The 22,856-nt window shown below is 39.7% G+C and overlaps 1 protein-coding gene across 1 annotated transcript in view; it reads right to left on the bottom strand.

The window, feature by feature from the left end:
• cntnap2a (contactin associated protein 2a) overlaps nucleotides 1-22,856 on the bottom strand; it is a 514,884-nt gene that overhangs the window by 13,002 nt on the left and 479,026 nt on the right. Inside the window, exon 21 of the mRNA XM_072688821.1 lies at nucleotides 21,602-21,695. Within this exon, the coding sequence (XP_072544922.1) occupies nucleotides 21,602-21,695 (94 nt within the window). The remainder of the gene's footprint in view (nucleotides 1-21,601; nucleotides 21,696-22,856) is intronic.

Here is a 22,856-nt window from a genome sequence, read left to right on the forward strand (position 1 = left end):
GCAGCCCTGCCATACCTTTCCCATAGAGCTCCATTACCTTCGCTGGAGAACAGAAAAGGGGGGGGGTTGTTGAGACAAAGGCATCCACACTACAAAGTATGTGTGTTAATGCTGGTTTTCTACTGAAATGTGCACTACTGTATTGCTGAGTACACCATAGCAAAGAAGGTTATTCAAAATGTATTTAATAAGGACAGTGGTTCTATACAGGTTCTATATAATCATCAGAACTCAAGGAACCATTTGGATGTTTAACTGATCCTTTGCCTGGTTAAAGGGTTCTTTAGATTTGTATAAATCTTGAAACAATCCCTTTTAGCTTAAAGTGTAGAATAAAGAGCCCTGAACAACAGCAGAAATCGCAGACATGTGATCTACTTATTGCTTCTAATCAAACATAAACTGAGGCTAATAAGATAAATTTAAGCCAAATTAATTATGAACAGTAATGCTGTCCTGTGTCACGTCTAATGCCTCATGTGATTCCTGTTGTTTGGTTTCTATATGTTCTGTTACTGATTTTGCACACCAGCCTAAGCTTTTCAATAACTCAGTATAAACACCAATTCCTACTACTACTAATATATTCTAAAGCTCATTTTTATTATTTATATTAAATGTTCTCCAGAAATACTGCATGCAATATGGTCATAGACAAATAATCTGCTATTTTATAATGATTTCATTTGAGCATAATCTAAACCATTAGCAATATTTCACGTGTGCATTGTTCAAATAGACCTTCCTGCTTTTGCATCAGCACAGGCAGCGAACCGAATGAGAACACCCAGATGAATACTAAAGATTATTCAAATAACCACACCCACGCCCCTGCACTACAGCAACAAGGTACGACAGAACAAAAGCAGCTCTACAAGCTGTTCCACTACAGTGAAGTAGAGGAACCCCAAAGCATTTCCACACAACAGAAGCCTCAGATAACAGCCTCAGAAATGCACACTGCAAAACAAGTGAGTATCTTTAAATATACACATATGCAATATACTGTACATTCATCATAGTTGTTATGATATTACTGAACCCATTTATAAGGATTTAATAAACAAAAAACACTGATTAAGGGGTGGGATATTTAACAGTTAATGAGCAAGCATAAGAATCTGAGCCACGTTGACAAGGGCTAAATTGTGATGGGTAGACGACAGGGTCAGAGCATCTCCAGAACATCAGGCAGGTCTTGTCAGTTCACACTGTCACTTTTGGTAGGTACTGACCACAAATATGGTCCAAAAAAGCACAGCTGTTGATGGGCACCAAAGGCTCATTGATGCAAACCATGGAGGCTACACCTCACAACTTACAGGGCTTAAAGGATCTGCTGCTATATAACAGTATATATAAGTAGGTATATATACTAACAATATGTTGCAAATTAAACACATTGTAAGTATATGTAAGGTCTCAGAAAGATCCTTTTACATGGTTAAATTACTATTTAAAGTAGGTACGAATATCTACACAAAGTTATTGTTACATATTCTTAATATATAATAATCTAATTATTCTTCATAATGAGAAACACTAGATATATGACTAACATTTAAAATGCTCTCACTTGTGAAGGCCTTCTGCTGAAGCAGTATTCCTTGGCTAGGACTTGTAATTTAGATGATTCACAAATGAGGCAAAAGTGCACTGCTTGTGGAGATGTTCAGCAGAAACTCCTTATTAATATTCATAACTATCCTGGCAGAATATCAGCTCCTAAATGAACTCACATTTAGATCTTTTAAGACTCAGCAACTTTTTTCTTTAGTGACTTCCTGGTGCATACCTTGATGACAAAGCAGCAAATTTCTGCTGTGTTAGTGCTGCTGCACTTTGATGAAAAATATTAATGTGGTCGTTTGGTCCTCGGCCTGCCCAATAAAAGCTGATCAATTATTTAGAGGCGTTTGGACAAACACTGTAATTGCAACTGAAAGCCAGTATTGCAGAGGACGAATGAGTGTTGGAGGGGGAGAAGACAGAGCAGATAGAGGGATGAAGGGGTTTTCCTTTAATGGAGGTGCAGCAAAGGGGGCAGGATGGAGACGGTTGCCATGGTAACAAATGGAAGCTTATGCAGTCGGAAAGGGCAAACGGAGGCAAAAGGGAAGAGTGATGGGGAGAAATGCAGCATGGCTAGCACCTCAAATCGCCCAAATATCACCTCTCTCACGCCATCCATCCTGCGAACACTCATCTGCTGTAGCTGTGTGTTATGGCGTTAGTGTGGGGGAGGGGCCAAAATCTCACTGCTGCTGCATGATGGAGCCACATGTTAATGAATCTCCTGTACAGAATAATGGCAGTGTGCTGAGAGACCAGCATCTGAGATCAAATAAATCCATGAACAGCAGTGTGAGTATGATCAGCTCGTGATAGAAAAAGGCAGAAAGAGAGGTACAATAAAAAGGGAGATGAAAGGGAGGGAAAAAAGTGGGGGAAAGAGAATATAGGATAGGGGTGCCATACAAATTTTATAAAGACTGAAAGTATTTTACTATATATTCTATTTATATTGTCAAATGTATAAATGGCATCTACTACATTTGGCTTCATTGTCACAGGGTCTCTCTAGCTGTCTTTCCCCCTGTGTTTCTGGCTGTCCTTCCAGCAACCTCCCACTGCAGCTGGGTTGATGCTCCACTACATGTATGTCTCTCTTGGTCTCTCTCTCTCATACAAATATCTCAACAATATCACCAATATCAGGACATGAGCCAATATATGCAGTGCCATGCTCTCTGTCATATGTGTCATATGCACTATATAAGTATATCAGTGCTTGCATATAACATTTTATTACATACATATTTTAAATCATAGGTAATATAAATGTAAGTATCTATATGCGATAGTCATTTTCTAAGCCTACACCTAACCCTAAGCTTAACTCCAGGAACCAAAAATAAATGTTTTTGCCTTTTAGTTTTAAAAATGTTAGTTATAAATATTAACCGTTATTTTCTCTTGGACGTAGTTTTGCTATATAGTCAACATACTATCTAGCTTTCCCCTATTTTGTCCTGAAAATGCACAAATGCACACGCACATACAAATATGCATGCACAAACACACACCCACAGGGTCCCAGTAATGCAGGACAGCTGCAGAGCAGTCTCTCCTGAGTCTAGTGTCAACCAATAATATAGAGCCATGACAGAAAAAGACAGATGAACACGGTCTGTACAGATAATAGGAGACTTAAAATAAACAGTGGTCAGCGCAATAACAATAAAAGTATTACATGTAAAGAAAAAAATAATGTAATAGTGTACAATTAATGTAACTATGTGCTAGATGAATGTGCAAATCTGTGTAACAGAATGACAGTACATGTAACACTATCTATCAATGTAACAATGGCTGTAACAATGTCAATAAACTCTTGCAAGAAAACAGCACTCACTCACATGCTATGCTGAATCTATATAATACTGACCCATGCAACAGCATCAGCTTCACCAGTCCCATTTAAATGAGAAAGAAACGTTACCTGGATGTTAGCTGGAATCAGCAGAGTAAACTCTCTCAAGAAGCCTGTGCCTGTCTCTCTCTGACTGTTCCTCTGCAGAACCTCCTCGTGTATGCTTCACTTCTTCTCCACAGCCTGTGTGTCCCTGCGTGTGTGTGCGTGCGCAGCTGGGTGCTTTAGCTCGGACTGTTTCCTGCTCTCTGAATCCGCTCCCATTCATAGCCAGCTACAGTAAAACCCGGACTGCGGATAGGACTACTGCATGGATCTGGAGTCTACTTCACTCTAGTCCACTGATGATGCCAGGCAGACATAATGCAGTGAGGTTGGACCATGACTAAGATCTCTCACTCTCTCTCTCTCACACACACACACAGAAAGCTGAGACAGCCTAGCAGAATAGCACATGACATCATCCTGCTGGCAAAGCTTTGAGATGGACCAGACGGATCTGATCAAGATATCAAACAGTGCAGCTAAAAGGGATCTGCTTCTTATAAGGCAGGAGATACAGAAATGTTGCACTACAACGATTCTCATCTGTGGTGCGTGGCCACTGGTGCCGCAGATATACAAAATACTGTGTATTAATACTTTATTGACCAGATTTGACCTAAACATCATGAGGGCGACAGCAAACACTAAATTGCTTAGTTAAAGCACTCATGGAAATGATAGAAAAACCTGGAAAACTTTAATAAAGATATTATGTAAACATGGGGGATGTTTCTAAAGGTATCCTTCAATCTTCACACAGTATTTCACAGCAGTGTACAGCAGCCTAACCCACTTACACTGAAGTTATAAGTCTAGACTGCTTTTTTGAATCAGTCACAGTACAATGCAGCCACTCAGAACAGCTCATTTACAACTATCAGTCTTAAAGATGTAGTAGATGCCAGTCTTAATTCTAAACACTGTTATTACTCACACTGTTATTATTATTAGCATTACTGAGACTTGACAATGAGAATATGTATGTATGTGTGTGTGTGTGTGTGTGTGTGTGTGCACAGTCAATAGCACTTGCAGGGCCTCTATCCTACGTTTATTGTGCACTGTAGTTTTTCCCGAGGTCCACTTATAATGTCGATGTGATTTTAGCGACCAAAAAGTCATAAACTAGTTTGCAGGAAGTATATCAATAGAATGCATATCCCCATCACTATGACTATTACCTTCTCTGCAATGCATGATTCCTTTCCGGCAATCTGCTGTAAAGAAATACAGTAATTAGTGAAATTACTTCATGACATCCACTGCAAATCTGCATTGTGCATACATAGTGAGTGTTAAGCTACATACACACATACAATGCCAAATGTGTGTGGACACCCCTTCTAATGAATGCATTCAGCTGCTTCATTTGTGCAAATGCGCACACACACAGCTTGCCAGCAAAACAGGACACTCTGGAGCACAGAAGCAGATACTGGTACCATGTCTAACACTAGGCGTGGCCAAGAGCAGTGAAAGTGATGATTATCCAACATCCTCAACATCTACACTAACGACTGTGTCGCTAAACATGATCATATCCTCCACAGCAATGCTTCACAATCCAGCAGAAAGTCTTCCATGGACAGTAGAGACAGGATCAACTTTTTCAGGTTTAAATACCATTGATTTCAAAGAAACAATGAATGAGCAGGTGTCCCAAAACTTTTGTCCATATGGTGTAACCTGTTACCAAGCTCTCAGACCCTAATGCAAATTTCAAAGCTTATTAAATACTCTAAGACAAGACTTCATCTTGTCTCAAAAATCAGCAGCCATTGGGCTCCTAAGCAGCTGCCTAGCACTCTAGCACCTAGAAAATGAAAATAACTGATCTCCACACAGCAGGAGAAGAGTAAAAGAAGATATTCAACATGTTTTAGCTAGGCTTTTTTCCCTGTTTGTAACATACTTAAGATACGGCAGTTAACATCAACAGTGGAGGTCAAGTTTAGGTTCGGAAACCCAGGAAACCTTTGCCAGCTCAAAGAACTGCTAGAAAGGCTAATCAAAACCCCTGCTTGTCTACACAAGACCTTCACGCAGAATTAGCAGACCTTTACACAGAATGGACATTCAGAGACTAAATATGTGTTAATACACTCACTGACCTTGAACTTCCACTTACTGGCCACTTCATTAAAAACATCACTAATAACATACTACCTTCCAGCAGGTTCAGTGTGTAGATGTAGAATTACTGACTGCAGTCGCTGCATTGTTGCTGAACAACAGGGAGATGTGCAGCCAGAATTAGTGTTCATAAACCGCCGCAGTGTGAACACCCAAAAAAAAAAAAAGAAGGTGCAGCTTCCTAGCGAAAATGCTGTCTGCACTCTCCTCTGCTGCAGACAAGCCTCAGACACTCCGCGAATCACAATTCAACCTTCTGCAAATTTCAGAGCTTCTTTGCTGCGAGGCTGGAAAACACATATTGCTACAGATTTTGTCAGGTATGTACAGTGGTTTTCCAGCTTGATAGAAAAACCTACCTCGTATGTACACTTCTTGTCCATTTCATTAGAAATGCCAGCCAAGTTTCTGTGGCATTAAGGTAACTCTTTGTGGTTGAATGTAATTGAGAACTGAGTTGTGTGTAGAAGTCACAGAATTCACTCATTTCATATTACTGGAATCTCAATCTTGGTGGCTGTAATAGAGGACCATTTTGAAGCAGATCAGCAACTTACAGTAAGAGCAGGCCAGGCTAAAGTACAGCCTCCACACCACAGGGTTGGTAGTTAGAGTAACACACTGTTACTGTAACTAAGACTCCCAAAGTAAAAGACAAAGACTCAATTCCCTCTCACATACATGCAGAAAAGCCAATTATTTGGAAGTTTTTATTCATGTACTCACCAAAAACACTACAGCTGGGAATATAATCTAATTGAGTTTGATGGAGCAGATAATTTACTGACATTTTTGTAAAATACACCAGTCCAGATGTTTGTGGACACCCTTCCTAATAAACACATTCAGCTACTTTAGGTTGTCTAGGCACTGTTAAGAAAAACTGCCAACAGAATAGGACAACCTAGAGCAGGTAAACAGCAACCTATTATCACAATGCCTAATTGCCAGGCGTGTGAATATAAATGGAGGAATATACATCCTCCCAGCATTGAGCTGTGGAGCAGTGAACTGTGTTCTCTGGAATGATGGTCCTCCACCCAATACTTTTAGGATGAGTTGGGGACAAGTTGGGTGGGGATCATCCGACATCCTGACCTCACTATCACTCTTACATGCAGTCTTTCTTACAGCAATGACTAAAATCTAGTAGAAAGCAACAACAAAAGCAGGAGAAACTTTTTTTTAGTACTGTTGATTTCAGAAGAAACAATGAATGAGCAGGTGTCCCAATACTTTTGTCCATATCGTGTAAATGTGCTATTGTGTAAGCTTCTTTAACAGTATAGAACTGTACTGAATGAACTAGGTTTATATGGATTTACCAGACTGTTTAGTGACTGCTACAACCTTCCCTCAGTCTGTTACAGTCATCCCAGCCTATGGAGGAACTAGTAATGTTTGAACTCACTTTGCTTACTGCGTAACGCAAAAGTGGTAAGAGTCAGCGAAACTAGAGAAAACTATTTTAAAACGGTCAGCTCATTCAGCATCTACTGATGTCGGAACTACATTCTTGTCGGGGCATTACTCTCTGTTCAGTCAATGACCTGTCTGAAGTAAAAGCTGATGCTATAAAGGGACTGCTGTGATTGACAGGTGGGCGGTGAGAAGCTGTATAGTGCAATGGATGCAAGTGGATTATCTTCCATCTTATCTGCAACTTGATGGTCGTTTTGACAGAAGGGTCGGTCCTGGCTTGTGTTGTTTTTTTGTTCTATATTTTCACTTTGAACTGATGATTTTGACACAGAGAACACACTTTTCTTGAACACCCACATACATGAAAATAGTGTACACAGTCAATTGCACTTGCAGGGCCTCTATCCTCCGTTTATTGTGCACTGTAGTTTTTCCCCGAGGTCCACTTATAATGCCTGTGTGATTTTAGCCACCAAAAAGTCATAAACTATTTATTTATTTATTAATGTAGAGTGAAAGTCATGAGCTCTGTTCTGATTGGCTGCCTTGTATTATGCGTCATTCACAAAGCAGTCTGGGCTAAAAGTAGAGCTGGGCAATATGACAATATTTTACTGTATTGTGATAGATTTTGTTATTGTAATACACAATATACCTTTCTAAGCATATTAAGGATAAGTAAGTGTGTAAAAAACACTTAAAGAACAACTGTAGGTTCATTACAAACAGTGTAATTAGACTGGTTTAGGTAGAAGAAGTGCAGCAGATGTTGAATAAAAATCACTGTATTTAGTACAGGAGAGTCTCTGAATAGTAGTTTTTAAGAATGTATTTGTGATCACATGTATCGTGATAAATATTGTGCATCATAAGAAATGTCTTTAAATATTGTGAGATTTTTTGAGGAGGATTTTTCCTATATCGCCCAGCCCTAGCTGAAACACTGCCTATAACATGTGTGAATAGGTGGGGCTAAACTGCTACACAGGTACGTTTTGTTACTTGTGTAAGGCCACCGATTGTGCTCAGTGCTTTAATAGAGACTCTGGTTCTGGTTCGTTTTTAAGGTACTGTACGGACACACACATAGCCTGCGACGCATACATATATAAAAAATCTGCTCAAAATGACTTCTCTCCCGCAGACCACAATGAATCATCCTCCTCCTCTCCTCTTCACCTCCACATATGGACGATAAGCCTATAGCACGCTCGTACTGCAGTGCTGAGGACTGGGCTTTATGTAAAAACCTGGGGGCAGTAATTCTGCACACAGCTGCTGAACAGGACTTATGCTCCACTAATTTCATTAAGGCCTTCAGAAACAGGTCTCAGGCTGTGTTTGATTGTCTGAATGCTGAGGGGCACAGAGATGTGTGTGATTTATGATTCAGCAGAAGTGCAAGAAATGAGAAACAGAGCAAAAAATGAAAGAGCAGCACTGTGTAATCTTCATGGTAAGGGTAAAGTCATTCCTCATTTAAAACAAGCCTTTGCAGCAGTTGTAGTTACTACATTTAAGTTTTATAGATTTTTGCATAAATGTGACCTGATTTATGATCAGAACTTTATTTTATTCTTTTATTTTCTTTCTTTTTCCCTTTTTCTCCCAAGTTTCTCTCCAGAACTGCCACTTAAGCCACGTGTTCGTAGCTCCCCCTAGCACTAGCAGTGCTTCCGACACTAGGCGGGCAAGGACTTAACAGACAGATCTTTGCCAATACATGTGAAGCCAGTCAAACTGCGGCTGATGTGGCACTTTCATGCAGCCGAGAGGTGAGGGGATGAATGTGCCACCTACCCACCCAGAGAGGGCACGGCCAATTGTGCTCTCTCAGACTCTGGAATTTCCTTCATTTGCACACTATACAGTGCAGAGTAACTCTTCAAATCTTTAAAATAACCCTTTCTACCTCTGGTGAGTTTTGATTTTCAAAGGTCCTCAAGAATCTCCTTTGTTCGGGTCATGGCACACTTCCATAAACCTGAACAGTGAAGACCCAAGTTTTGATAGTGAAGACACACCTTTATGTTCTTTAAACACTGGAAGGCTCTGCAAAAACACACCTCATTACCATCCAGTTCTATTGAACCACCCTAATTTAATCACTTTTATATCAACTCATACATCTAGAGTCTCTATATGATGGTGTAGATCATGATCAGTGTTATAAACAAAAAAATAAACCCTCAATTACCACAAGAATATAGCTTAAGGGACCGATACAATGCACCATTATCTCAACACTACTACAAGTATAACTTCTTTACAGCTAATTTAGCAGTAGGTAAACCCTGATCTGTATGGTGCTTTAGTTTACCTATAGTGTAGAAACCTTGGGGAAATGTCAAAACAAAGGAGAAGCTCAATTTGCATCAACTGCTGTCACAGAAGGACAGAAGAACAGCTGAAAGAACAATCAACTCAGTTTCCTTTTGGCACATAAAGCTGTTCATCTAGGCATTGTTTAGTGTTTGCACATTCAGAAAAAATACAAAAATTTGGATAAATATACATAATAATAATAATAATAATTTAGGGAATGTGTTCTTACACATGTTGGTGTTTTCAATTAACTACTTTCAAAGCTTTCCACATGAAAGCCCAGTAATATGTGCAGTTTTCTTCTAATTAATTATGCAAGCTAATTCAACTAATAGCAATTAACTGCACAGAACTGGTTTCATTCATCACAATTAACAGCTGAAACTAATATGGTTAAAGAGGATTACCTACACAGACTGCCGTGATTAGTCACAATTAACAATCAACTAAAAGTAATACAATGTACATGTCAAATATATAAATAAAATTAGTATGACACATTAATATAAATCATTTCATGTCTATAACTGCACACACACTTTAAACTATATCTTAAATGCATTATAGGTGCTGCATATATACTATTATTACTATTATTATTATTATGCGGCCAATTCTCCTTTGTCCACATCAGCAATATAGGCTCTTGAAGAATCACTGTCAGAGCCAGAGTGTGTGCAGAATTCAGAGTAATCCATCTCCCAGGCCAGATGTAACATGTGAGAAGGGAGATAAAAACAGACAAACTCGCCAAAAGAAATTTATCACTGCTGAGTGAGCTCTTCCCTGTGGAGCTTCTTCTGCTCTCCTGCTTCATTATCCGGCAGGTCGAGACTGTCAGGAGCTTGAAGGGAACTTCAAAGGTGTCCTACATTTCCTGCCCAAAATGCAAAGCAGCGTTTCTCTTTGTTGAATCAAACTTTGTCCAGATGATGTCTACTAGAGACAAATTCCTGCTGTCACTGTTATGCTGGGGGATGAGCTGTGCCGTTTCAGGCTACTGATGTATTTGAGCCTCTGGAGAAGAGAAAAATCAACTTTGCAACAAGGCTTCTGGGCTTTTTCCTCAAGGCTCCATCTCTGTTCTATGCAGAGTCAAATAGCAAAACCTCTAAAGGATCATGTTGATCTTTTGATCTGCACAAAAGCGCAACTCCGATCACAAAGCAAGTCTGTAATGAATTTGCAATAACTCGCCTCATTTGAACATGTCAGATAAGGCAGCTTGTGTCATTAGAACCAATCCTATGCTAATACAATGGAAACAATAGCATTATTCAAACCTAGAACATCATTTGCATAAGCATATTTTCCACAGATGAACAACTGAATCCTCCAGTATGCACAGCATTGGGAGCTGGGATGCTGTGTGGCCGTCTTAAAGCAACAGTTTGGACAAAATGTGCACAGCCCCACCTCCTTTCAAATGTAGTTGCACAGGTAAGTCATGTGATGTCTGAAGATTGCTTCTGTTATTTTTACATTGGAGCTACGAGGCTCATTTAGCTAACATGTAATTAAAGTGAAATGCATTAGCATGCCTAAATAATCCCCCACTCACACAGTCAGCTTGCTCCAAAATGTGATATGACACTGCAGGACACACTATTATCTATAAACATGGTTTTCTGCCTAGCTGAATTGCACAACCACTGTGGCTAAACTAGCCAACTAGCCAACCGCTAGGACCGAAACTCAACACTAACAGCTAACTCAGTTACATCATTAACAGAATGCCTTCCAAGACTCCTAAACATGGATGGCTATGGCATCACCAGGTCACACCTTCTACAGAAGCTTGAAGCCTTGGTGTAGTCATGGATGATCAGTTATCGTTCTCAAGTCATGTTGCAAACGTAACTTGGTCATGCAGATTCCTCCTGTACAGCATCCAGAGAATCTGACCCTTCCTCTAGAGAGATTTAGCAGACTCTCTTATCCAGAGCGATTTACAAAAGTGCTTTGCTATTTACCCAAGAACTAGTTTGAATAAGCTGAAAATCAAAGATACCTCTAAGCTTATACACTACTAAACACAAGTCAGTAAGGAGACCAGGTGCTCGTTCAGTCGCTCGTCACTTCAAGACTTAACTACTGCAACTCTTCTGGCTGGTCTCCCTTTGCGCACCATCAGGCCCCTGCAACTTATCCAAAAGGCAGCTGCACAGGTCATCTTCAACGTTCCTAAACTCAGCCATGTCACTCCACTGCTGCGTTCTCTTCAATGGATTCCTGTAGCCGCTTTCCGCATCAGATTCAAAACCCTGACCCTGGCCTACAAAGCCAAAAACGGACCAGCCCCTCCGTAAGTATGCTTACGCACTTTTCCGTAAGTACGTAAGTAGCTTTAAGTATGGCTCGACTCGACCCGCCATCCCTCAAAATCCACAGACTTTATGTCCTGGCACCGAAGTGGTGAAACGAGCTTCCCTTGGGTGTCCAAACAGCAAAATCGCTGCTGGTAGTCTGGTAGTCATGGCTAGGATACAGGAGATATTAGCACTCATACTATGCCTCTCAGCCAATCACACTGCATGATCTAATAAAACCTAATAAAACATTGAGAATTTCCACACAGCCATACACTTTTACAGAATACCGTTTACTGTTTTGCTACTGATTATTTTCATGTGAATGTTTTGGAATACTTTAAGCTTACTTAAAGATTAGATTTACATTAGACGATAAATACACATCTAGTACCTAGCATTTGACATATATGTACCACAGGTGAAAGGCACTACAATTGTTTTCTATGCATTAGAAAGAGAATTGAGGCCGTCTACCTGTGGCTTCAATAACAATCTCCTCCAGCCTACAGCCTTTCAGCAAATAGAGGTGTGAAAATTACACTGGAGAAAGGATGAAATTGTGAAGCGCTGTGTGTCTGAGGCTCGTCTGCAGCAGAGCAGACAGCATGTTTTAGGCTGTTACCTCTCCTCCTTTCACAGCACAGCTTAGACAACTCAAACAATGAATAAATGTATACATAACATCTTTTAAAATTTTTATATAGATTTCACTTGGCAGGAAAACCATTTCGGCAGTGTAGGTCTGTAAGGTAAAAGAAAAATTCAGGACAATGAATAGGCTAACATTGCTAACAAACACTACTAGATGTCTTTAACCCACTCAAAATGCATCATCCAGTTCTTCATTTGCTGCAGACAAATCAATATGGTTTATAAGACGGTGTAACTTACTTTAGTACATAAACACAAAAATAAACTTGCTCTACTAATTCAATTTTCCAATAGATTTCTGGAGCAAATTAATTACAAAAAGTATGTAAATTTAATTTTTAATCTATATTATATTCTTCATACCAATAATATGTATAAGATATGCATATACATTATAAGCAGATATTGGTTATCGGCAAAGTTCTTTACCTCAGACTGTCTCTATTATCAGAGGAACCCACCGCAGCCTTTGGGGCCATACTTTGTTCATCCATTTAATTAGCAGAATTACTTTCCTGTAATTAGCACCGTTTGACCAGTTTACTCAGCAGCTTTCACAGACTGGTCACTGCTGAGGCCGCTGCTTAATCCTTAATGAGATTATAAAGGCCAAGCACCTGCTTTTAATCATGACTGCTGACCCTTGGGGTGTATAACGTGGACTAAATGATGGACTGCCTCAAAGCCGCAGTGTAAACTGAGTAACTCATGCTTTACCGGATCTGGAATATAGTGTATGTATAGTGAGAGGATGGAGCGTCCTTTATATGTTTGGTTCTGCTTTTGTGAAGTTGAATTATTCATAATGGTATAGAGAAAGTGCCCATTAGCAGATGTAAAATTATTTTTACAAACTGTTTAAACCTGATGCACTTCTATGAGGGGATTTTTCAATAGACTATTAATAACACTGTATGATTTGCACACTGATGGAGGAGAAAAACCCTGTCATAAATGGGTGTCAGATTTAAAAGAAATCTTATACTGAATTCCACTGCTGCTGCTTTTGTGCAGAAGTCTTGTGCTGTCAGGTAAAAGGGTTCAGTATTGATCCAACTGGCTCCTGCTGATGAAACGAATCGATTGGCTCCAGCAGTAGGGAGGTAGAGAGAAAGGTGGAGGGAGAGAGAGACTCCCTTTGGTATTGACTCTGCAGTCTGTCTAATCTGACTGTCTGTGATGAACAGCCATCAAATACCCACCATATCTCAAAACAAAGAAAGTGTGCTGTTTCAGAGATTTCAGTGAGAGGACAGGCACACACACATATGGGGTCAGTTTGTATAGAAATCTGGTTTTAGTGTGGAGCTCAGTGAGGCAATGTTCACATCAAGCAACTGCAGTGAATCGCTTAAGGCTAGTTGTGTCCGAATGCTTCACTGAAATTTCCTTTTCTAAATTCTGCCTGATCTGGTAGCCATGTGGATCCATCACCTACTCAGCCCTGCCTGTATATTTACTGACTATGAGATACAGATCAGACAGAATCAAGGAAAGCAGACAGGAAAGGACGTTTCAGTAAGGTATTGCGGACACAGGCGTTTATGCTGAATCTGGAATCTGAGTTGTAAAGAAAAACATTTACATTATATAATTGTTAATTATAATTGTTTGGCTTTGTCCCAAATATAACATATATACCAATTAGCAAAAAAATGAAGACCACCTGCTAATATACTGATCCAAAACAGCTCACTCTAAAGGTGTCCTGCAGTATCTAGTATCAAGACATTAGCATCAGAAACTTTAACTCCTGTATAAATCCCACAGGTAAACAGAGCACATGTACACATCTAAACAAATGATGTAAAAGAAAACAAGACTCATCTGACCAGGAGATTTTATATTACTATATTAAGGTCCATTCCTGATGCTCGCATGCCCATTGTAGGCACTTCTGACAGAGGGCTATGACTGGTCTACAGCTACACAGAAGAGCGTGATGCACTGTGCGTTAGGTACTCCTCCCATAACCATCATTAAACATTTCTGAGATTTGTGCCACAGTAGCCCCAGGAGAACCCAACAAGCCTTGCCGTTTTGCCGACCCAGTCATCTGGCCGTAACAATTTGGCCCTGTCAAAGTTGCTGCCCATCAAAGTTGCTGCCCATAAATCTGAGATAGGTTATGTGGCCATTTCCAAACAATTTGAAGTCCATCATTCTACAGTGCGAAAGATTATTCACAAGTGGAACACTGAAGCTGCCAATCTTTCCCAGAGTGAAATCTCAGACAATGTTCAGAGAAACTGCAAAAAAGAGCTACATCTCAGACTCCACTGGCCTCAGTAAAAATGTTACGTTTTCAAGTTCATGTGCTACAATTAGAAAAAGACCTAAAGCACATCCACCTCATACCAACTATGAATCACATTGTTGCAGGGGTGATGATTTGGACTTGGGCACCTAGTCCACCAATGTGGACTGAGTCAAATGTGAGGCCATCTATCCTATATATAAAGATAATGCTCCAGGACAATGACCCCAAGCACACCAGCAAATCTACAACAAAATGGCTATAAAGAAGAGTCAAGATGCTGCAGTGGCCCAGCCAAAGTCCAGACCAAATGCTGTTGAATGACCTTAAGAGAACATACATAAAGGAATGCCACAAACCTTAATGAACTGAAGCAATGCAGTACAAAAGAGTGGGCCAGAATCCCTCCAGAACAATGTGAGAGACTGATAAAGTCATACAGAAAACCATTTCTTCAGGTTATTGCGGCTAAAGGTGATGCTACAAACTGTTCATTTATGGGCTTACTTCCACATGGATTTTGCATGCGTGGAAAATCTGTTGTTGTGATATTGTTCATCTGTGGTTGTATTTACCTACGGACCGATTTTTTTTTATTATGTCCTGAAAAATAAAACCATAGAATCTCATGACTTCAAGTAAATCCCACATATCAACAGTTTGTAGAACCACATATACATGCACATTTACTCTCCAAACTAGGACTGTTTGTGCTATTGATGAAATTCAATAATCACACTGTCTGTAATATTACAGGGATACTAAAGTGGCCATTTAAAAGGTCAGCACATTAGTAATGATGAGAATAATACTTTAGTGTGACTACAGTTAATGTCAGTATTAGGGTTAATGTGATTATTAATAAAGTTAATAAAACAAATCAGTAAACATTAATAAAGTTAATCAGTTAGCATCAATACAGTCAATGAGCACATGCGGCTGCATCCTGATTTATACTAAAGCGATGTCTTTATCAAATCTAGCATAGCATGTGTTAATAGGAGAGTTTTATTCAGTTTTCTCCTTTTAACATGACACCAAGAGCACACTTACTATACTGTAAATATGAACTACTTACTTATTTATTTTTCATGAATTTTAAACACTCTCAGTAATTGGCACACACTGCAGTTACCTGTATGGTACTGGGTACCAAGAATGCACAAATATAGAAGTGTGTTGCACTGATACAGATAACGTATTTTAACATGTTTGCATATTTTGTTATGAAACCATATGTTTAAACCACAAATAAATGCCAGTCATACATTGTTATTACTATTAAACAGACATTTAACATGGAACTTTTACACTAGCACTTTTTGTTTTCATGTGGTGTTTTCTTTGGTTCTGAAACCAGGTTATGTTTTAGCATTTTTACACGGACACATGAACTTGAATGTAAAATTGCTGCATAAGCACTTCAACTGAATTTTAAACACCAATTAAAAAGCAGTTTGGTCAAGCTTTGCAAGATGATGCTTCCCTGCTTGCACATGTTTCTGTATTGTGGCAATTTAGATTTTTTCATAGATCTGAAACTTTTCAAAAAAGTGTAGTTACTCAACCAGTAAAAGGCCTCAACTGTCAAAAACGGTCAAGCTTATTAGATCTTATTTGGGAAAAGACAGTAAAACCTATAAAAAGTGGGACGCTATAAATATAATCTATTGAGTTTTTAAGCCAGTTGGTAACGGTACTCTGTATTGGTAGATACTTAAAAATCTGGTATCACTGTCTGTAAGGAAAAAGTGGAAATGGTGCATCCCTAATATAGAATGAAACAAATAAACAAGCAGTGAAAATTCTTCTTAATAAGAACATTATAGGAGTTTTATGACAAGTAGATCATGAATATCATGCTTATTAGCTGTGAAATATGTCACAAAAAGGATCACAACTACTGAAAACGATATGTGTAGAATAATAGAATGTCAAATATATAGTCTACATCTGCACACAATGGATAAAAGAGGTATCTTTTCTGTCTCACTCTGCTTTTGGTCTTTTGTTTACAGCTCATAGAGACAGAAATGGCAACCGTGACCTTGAGGATGTTCTGCAGCTAACTGGTATCCTGACAGGCATCTGAATGCTGAGTGTTATCTGATGGACTGTGAGCATGAGCAGGAGCTATTTAGCCCACAAAGGTCCACAGCCTGGGTTTGGATCATAAAACAGCACTGATTAGATTACTGCGGAGCAGCAGAAATTCATCAGATGATCTGGGACTACAGCAGCCTTATTAAACAGACAGGATGACGGAGGTTCCCTTACAGACTCAGAGGGCATGATTTACTAAACACATGGCAGCTTTCGTAAAGGAAAGTAAAAAGGTTCTGTATAGTACTTAAAAAGGCTTCTACCCTTTTTTTTTACCTTAATTAAAGGGTTCTTTAACGAAGGTAACGGTTCTTTATAGAAGCATTATATATATATAGCCTGGACGAGGACGCAAGTTTATTTTGCCACCACGCACAGTGAGGAGGATGATAAGAGAAATAAAAAGGTCTCCAAAGCTCACTGTTACAGAATTGCAACAAATGGTAGCTTCTTGGGGTCACAAAGTCTCCAAAACAACCATCAGGCGCTATCTGCATGCCAACAAGCTGTTTGGGAGGCATGCACGGAAAAAACCTTTTCTCACTCACAATCATAAACGCAAACGTTTGGAGTTTGCTAAGCAGTACTGGAACTTCAACTGGGACCGTGTGCTTTGGTCAGATGAAACTAAGATAGAGCTTTTTGGCAACAAATGCTCTAAGTGGGTCTGGCGTAACACAAGAGCTGAGTATGCAGAAAAGCACCTCATGCCCACTGTGAAATATGGGGGAGGATCAGTGATGCTGTGGGCCTGTTTCTCTTCCAAAGGCCCTGGGAACCTTGTTAGGGTGCATGGCATCATGAATGGGTCGTCACTGGGTCTTTCAGCAAGATAATGACCCAAAACATATGGCCAAATCTACACAGAAATGGTTCACCACACACAGAATCAAGCTCCTCCCATGGCCATCTCAGTCCCCAGACCTTAACCCCATTGAAAACCTGTGGGGTGAGCTGAAGAGGAGAGTGCAGAGGAGAGGACCCAGGTCGCTGGATGATTTAGAGAGATTGTGCAAAGAGGAATGGTCAAAAATCCCTCTATCTGTATTCTCCCATCTTGTGAAACATTATAAGAGAAGATTAGGTGCTGTTTTGTTGGCAAAAGGGGGTTGTACAAAGTATTAACATCAGGGGTGCCAATAATTGTTCTTATAGTTGGATTTTTTTCCTTCTGAATAAATTCACTTGAGTTAAAGGTTGGATTTTACTCTTTTTTCCATCGTGGTCCTATATTATTTAGAAAAAAACTCAATTTATTAAAAGCTAAAGAACACATCTTAACCAGGGGTGCCAATAAATATTGAGGGCACTGTATATATATATATATTATTTTTTTGTTAAATAATGGTCAAAAACCAAAAAGGGTTCTACTACCGACTCAATAAAGGTCTTATTCAGTACTTTTTAGAACCATTTCTTGCTGTGTAGAAGCATCCTACAGCTGGCTAAGTGGTTTCTTTCTCAGATCTGTTGGGCTGGTGGAAAAGGGAAAAAAAAACTTGATATTATTTATCAACATTATTTTGCTCCACCCACTTGTGCATGATGAGGTCATCAAGAAATGTTTTAGAGGAGCTGAAGGTCATAGCACTTAGATTAAGGATTACTGGAAAACAAGAATGAAGCCTTTTTAAATGACGTGATGTTACCAAAGTCGGACACAAAACCCTGCATCAACAGGTCAGTGATGTGCAAGGCAGGACTTTGTTACAGCAGCTGTGTGATTATAAAAGGCTGAGTGGACACTGCCTCCAGCACAGCATGCAAAAGAGTGTGTGTGTTTTATTCATGAGCTCGAGATGCTCATGCGTAAATCATGGAAGTGACAGGTAGGGCAGTGTATCAGATCGCAGGCAGTGAGCCATGAATCAGGGGAAACCTCCAGGGACCCAGAGAGACCACCACGTATGCCTGGATGTCTCGGCCATAGCTGTGAAGGTCAGGGGCCTGTGGAACAGCAGCTCTAAATCTAACCCTTTAGAAAGGTGCGTTTGGGGTCTTTGTAAGACAAATAGTGCTGATGAACTGTTTTAATGAGTTCTATTCGTCACACAAAGGGACAAGAAGTAGACAGTAGAGTTCTACTGTGTATCTATCATAGTAGGGCTGGGACGATAAAGAAAAAAATACTACATTGTAATACACGAAATTTATCACGATATATATAATCACAGACTACAAACATCAGTAGCGACAGATCTTTTAAAAACTACTATTCAAAGACTGTCCCATTCTGAGTACAGTGATTTCTGCTGCTCTTCATCTAATTAAATCAGTCTAATCACACTGTTTGTAATGAAACCTGCAGGTGATCAGTGTTTATTAAGCACTAACAGTGTCCTCGATATGCTTAGGAAAGCATATTGTTATCACAATACGATAAAATATCGTCATATTGCCCAGCTGTACTTAATAGCTTGTGTCAGAAATAGCAGTCAACACAACACAGTTTTCCCTTTTATGTCAAACTAGGGCTGGGCGATAAGATAAAAAAAAAAAAAAAAAAATCATATCACGATATTTAAACACATTTTTACGATACACAATATTTATCACAAAAAATGTGATCGCAGACAAAATGCATCAGTAGTGACAGAATCTTAAAAGTACTATTTAGAAATTGTCCTGTACTCAGTACAGTGATTTTTATTCAGAAATCTGCTGCACTTCATCCAGTTAAACAGCACTAATTACACTGTTTGTAATGAAACGTGCAGCTGATCAGTGTTCTTTAAGCACTGACGATATCCTCGATATGCTTAGAAAAGCACACTGTGCACCACGATAACAAAATGTATCACAATACAATAAAATATTGCCATATTGCCCAACTCTTCAAATATAGGAGGCGTATGGCAGGTTCACACTACATGACTTTCAGAGTTGTCAGATCATCATACTATTCACACTACACTACATGTTGTCTTGTCTCTTGGTCGTTGTGGTTTGCATACTACATGACTCTTCAGCAACATGGGGTCACCATTGACTAGATTTTTCACCAGGAGGAACCTGCGACAGGCCTGTCCGCTCACCAAAAACACACGCAAGAACTAATGCGATGAGAAGTTATCCATCCTCGGCTTTGTCCTCAACCCATGTCTTGCACTCTCATAGGCTGTAGCTAAATTCCAGTCAACACCGACAGCTTCAAGTCTGCTAGATATTTGTCGGAGGCTTGCAAGGCATTGACTATCGTTCAGCAAACTCTGCATCTTTCAGCAGTTCACACATAGTGACTGACCAAAAAGTGATTTGCCTCTAACCTGACTCACAGTTGTTCAGTAATCTCTGACAGACTTATGTGGTTTCTGAAACTGTGCGACGCACAGATCTTCACAGTAGTCTATAAACATTAAATAATTTTTTTAGATAATTAGATAATAACTACACTAGCCTTGTAGCTCTAGCGCAAAACTTTAAGAACTAAAATAATGATAACATAACCAAACTTCTTTAGTTCACTTGTCTGAACTGATTAACTACATTTTGGAAAAGCTGTAAATTTGCATTTTATTTAATCACGTTGTGATGCTGAGGATATTCATGTTTCATTGGTTATTTATTGTGCAAAAAAATAAATAAAAATAAAAACAGGAAGGCAAAAATGTTTGCATTCTACCCCATAATGCATGTACAATAGCAACACCTCATAAACCATGCGGAATACCATACCAACCACCTATTAACACCTCGGCAACACCTGGAATTTCATATCAAACATAGGAACATACATAGGAACACTGCAGCGACCCCCAAGCAACCACCTGGGATAGCACTGAACCCACCAAGCTGTCTAACTCTGCTAATATTATTAAAAGAAAGCAGAGGACGTTTAAACAAGAAAAAAAATACAGACAAACAAATCTAGTGGACCAACGCGTCCATTATGGAGGTCTGTTAAACGGAAGCCCACTCCCCCATTTATGCTTTTATATGCTTGCAGCCCTCCTGCCTCACATGTGCTAATAGTTTTAGGGCAGAATGCCTCTTTAAAATGTGGCTCTTAAGTGTCGAACCAGTGCCAGTATGAGCACACAGTAGGGTCCTGTCGCCACCTAGTGGCAAAAGTGATGCATTACAAGAAGTCTGAGGCTGCAGAACAACTCACAGCAAATATGATGAGACATTTTATCCTCTAAAGCTCATAAACTGGTTGGCATTTCCTCTTTATAAAATACCAACTGCAACAGAAAGATGTAGATACAGTGACATATTTCATTGACCTTTTCAATACAGTATAAACAAACACACTGTGTAGCCAATAATGTGACACTATTAAAGGGTGGATGGCATCATTTTGACTTATACTTTACTTTAAGTGTTTAGACGCTTAATATTGTATTTGTTTGCCATTTTCATTTACAGCAATACAGTTAATCAGTAAAGGTCTTTAGATAGGACAGTTCTTGCTTATAAGCTCAACCACTGCACCGCTTTCCACACGGCCAGCAAAGATGAAAGAGCAAAAATGCCCAAGAAATCTCCAGAGTGGAGCACTTTAAATTACTAGGGGGTAAGTAAACTGCTGAGTGCAGAATGTGTGATAAGAGACTGGCAAACCATGAGGCAAGGGTCACAATAGAGGGAAGCAAATCCCCCATGAACCTGAACAGAGCCACTGTTGGATGAAATCTGAATGGCAATGCTCAACATGGAGGCAATATTATGGAAAGTGCCACTTTTCAGCTTGTTAGTAAACTCAAAGCTCAGTAAGTCAGAGTCAGAACATGCACAGTGTGCTCATATATACATACACACACACACACACACACACACACACACACACACACACACACACACACACACACACACACACACACACACATCCCGCAGCAATGACCACTACACCAGCCACACCTGCATAGCTGGTCAGCTTAGTCACAGCTTTAAGTGCTAGAGGAAAGAGATGTTACTTACCAAAAACCTTTCCCAGAAATACTGTCTTGACCAGGTTGAACTGAGTGTCTGAGGCTTCAGGAAGAGTGTAACTGACAGAGGGATAGTGGTCCAACTATGAAAAAGACAAAGACACACACACAGATATGTTACAGACTGCATCTGATAATACTAATACAAAGGAAACTTGCTGAGAACTGAGAACAGCCCACCACCCAAACAATTTCTGGCCTTGTGCTTGGGAGTAAGTCATCTGCAGCAACGGTGGAAAGAGGTGTCTCCCCCTGGTGGGAGATTGATCTGCAGAGATTCATTGTTGCTGCTCACATGAGCGCCATCTGCTGAACAGTGTTTACCTTACACAGCTTACAATCTGGCTCAGCACAACCATGAAGAGTGCCACCTTGTGTTGCTTTGAATCTACTGCTACTGTGACTACTATATTATTAAGAATCATTATTTTTTACAGCACATTCTATTCAAGAAGCTGCTCAGAGATCTGCTCATAAAATTACATTAAAATATGTACAGAACAAAAAACACAACAATTAAATACAATACAAGATGCTGCATATTATTTTGTCTTTACTACTAATTCGGTCAGGCCACATGGTTTGTTTAGTGTGCCAAATCTTGTGCTACAGGAGTTGATTATTTTGCCTTATGTTGGTGCCTTGTGTTTGTGTTTCCTCTGCAGTTCTTGTGGTATTTCTTGAATCTTAGGTGCGTGTTCACACCTATGGTTTGTTTTCTCTGAGCTGAATCAGTTCAACAGCTTATAGACTTGCAGTTGTTTGGTTTGTTTTTACACAGGGAAAAAATTAAGTTGACAAAAAAGAAGAATGTGTTCTGGACTAGTGCAGATTTCAACAGCAGATATGGCATTTGCTTATAGCTGCAGTAATTATCATCAGGTCAACACCTGGCTATGGGAGCCGGTAAGCTCAAACTTGCAGAGTACCCCTGCCAGTTTGGTCGGATTGGGGTCAGATTGTGCACTTGGAGGAAAGCACCAGGCCCTCAGTTCTGATACATCAGCCAAGAGACACCCATGCTGGCCAACATCACACTGGTATTTTCCCAGGTCTCAGGCTCCGGCTCCTGCTCGAATCATAGTGGGATCTGATCACGTTCTCACCACAAACAAACTGTTTCAGAGTTTGCTTGGGACCGGACCGAGACCACCTCTTCTTAAGTCAAGTCAAGAGGCTTTATTGTCGAAACAACGTTCCACCAGGACCATGGTGCAAGACACAACACAGTGCAGACAGTACAG

The sequence above is a fragment of the Salminus brasiliensis genome, chromosome 1, assembly GCF_030463535.1.
Source record: "Salminus brasiliensis chromosome 1, fSalBra1.hap2, whole genome shotgun sequence".
NCBI lineage: Eukaryota > Metazoa > Chordata > Actinopteri > Characiformes > Bryconidae > Salminus > Salminus brasiliensis.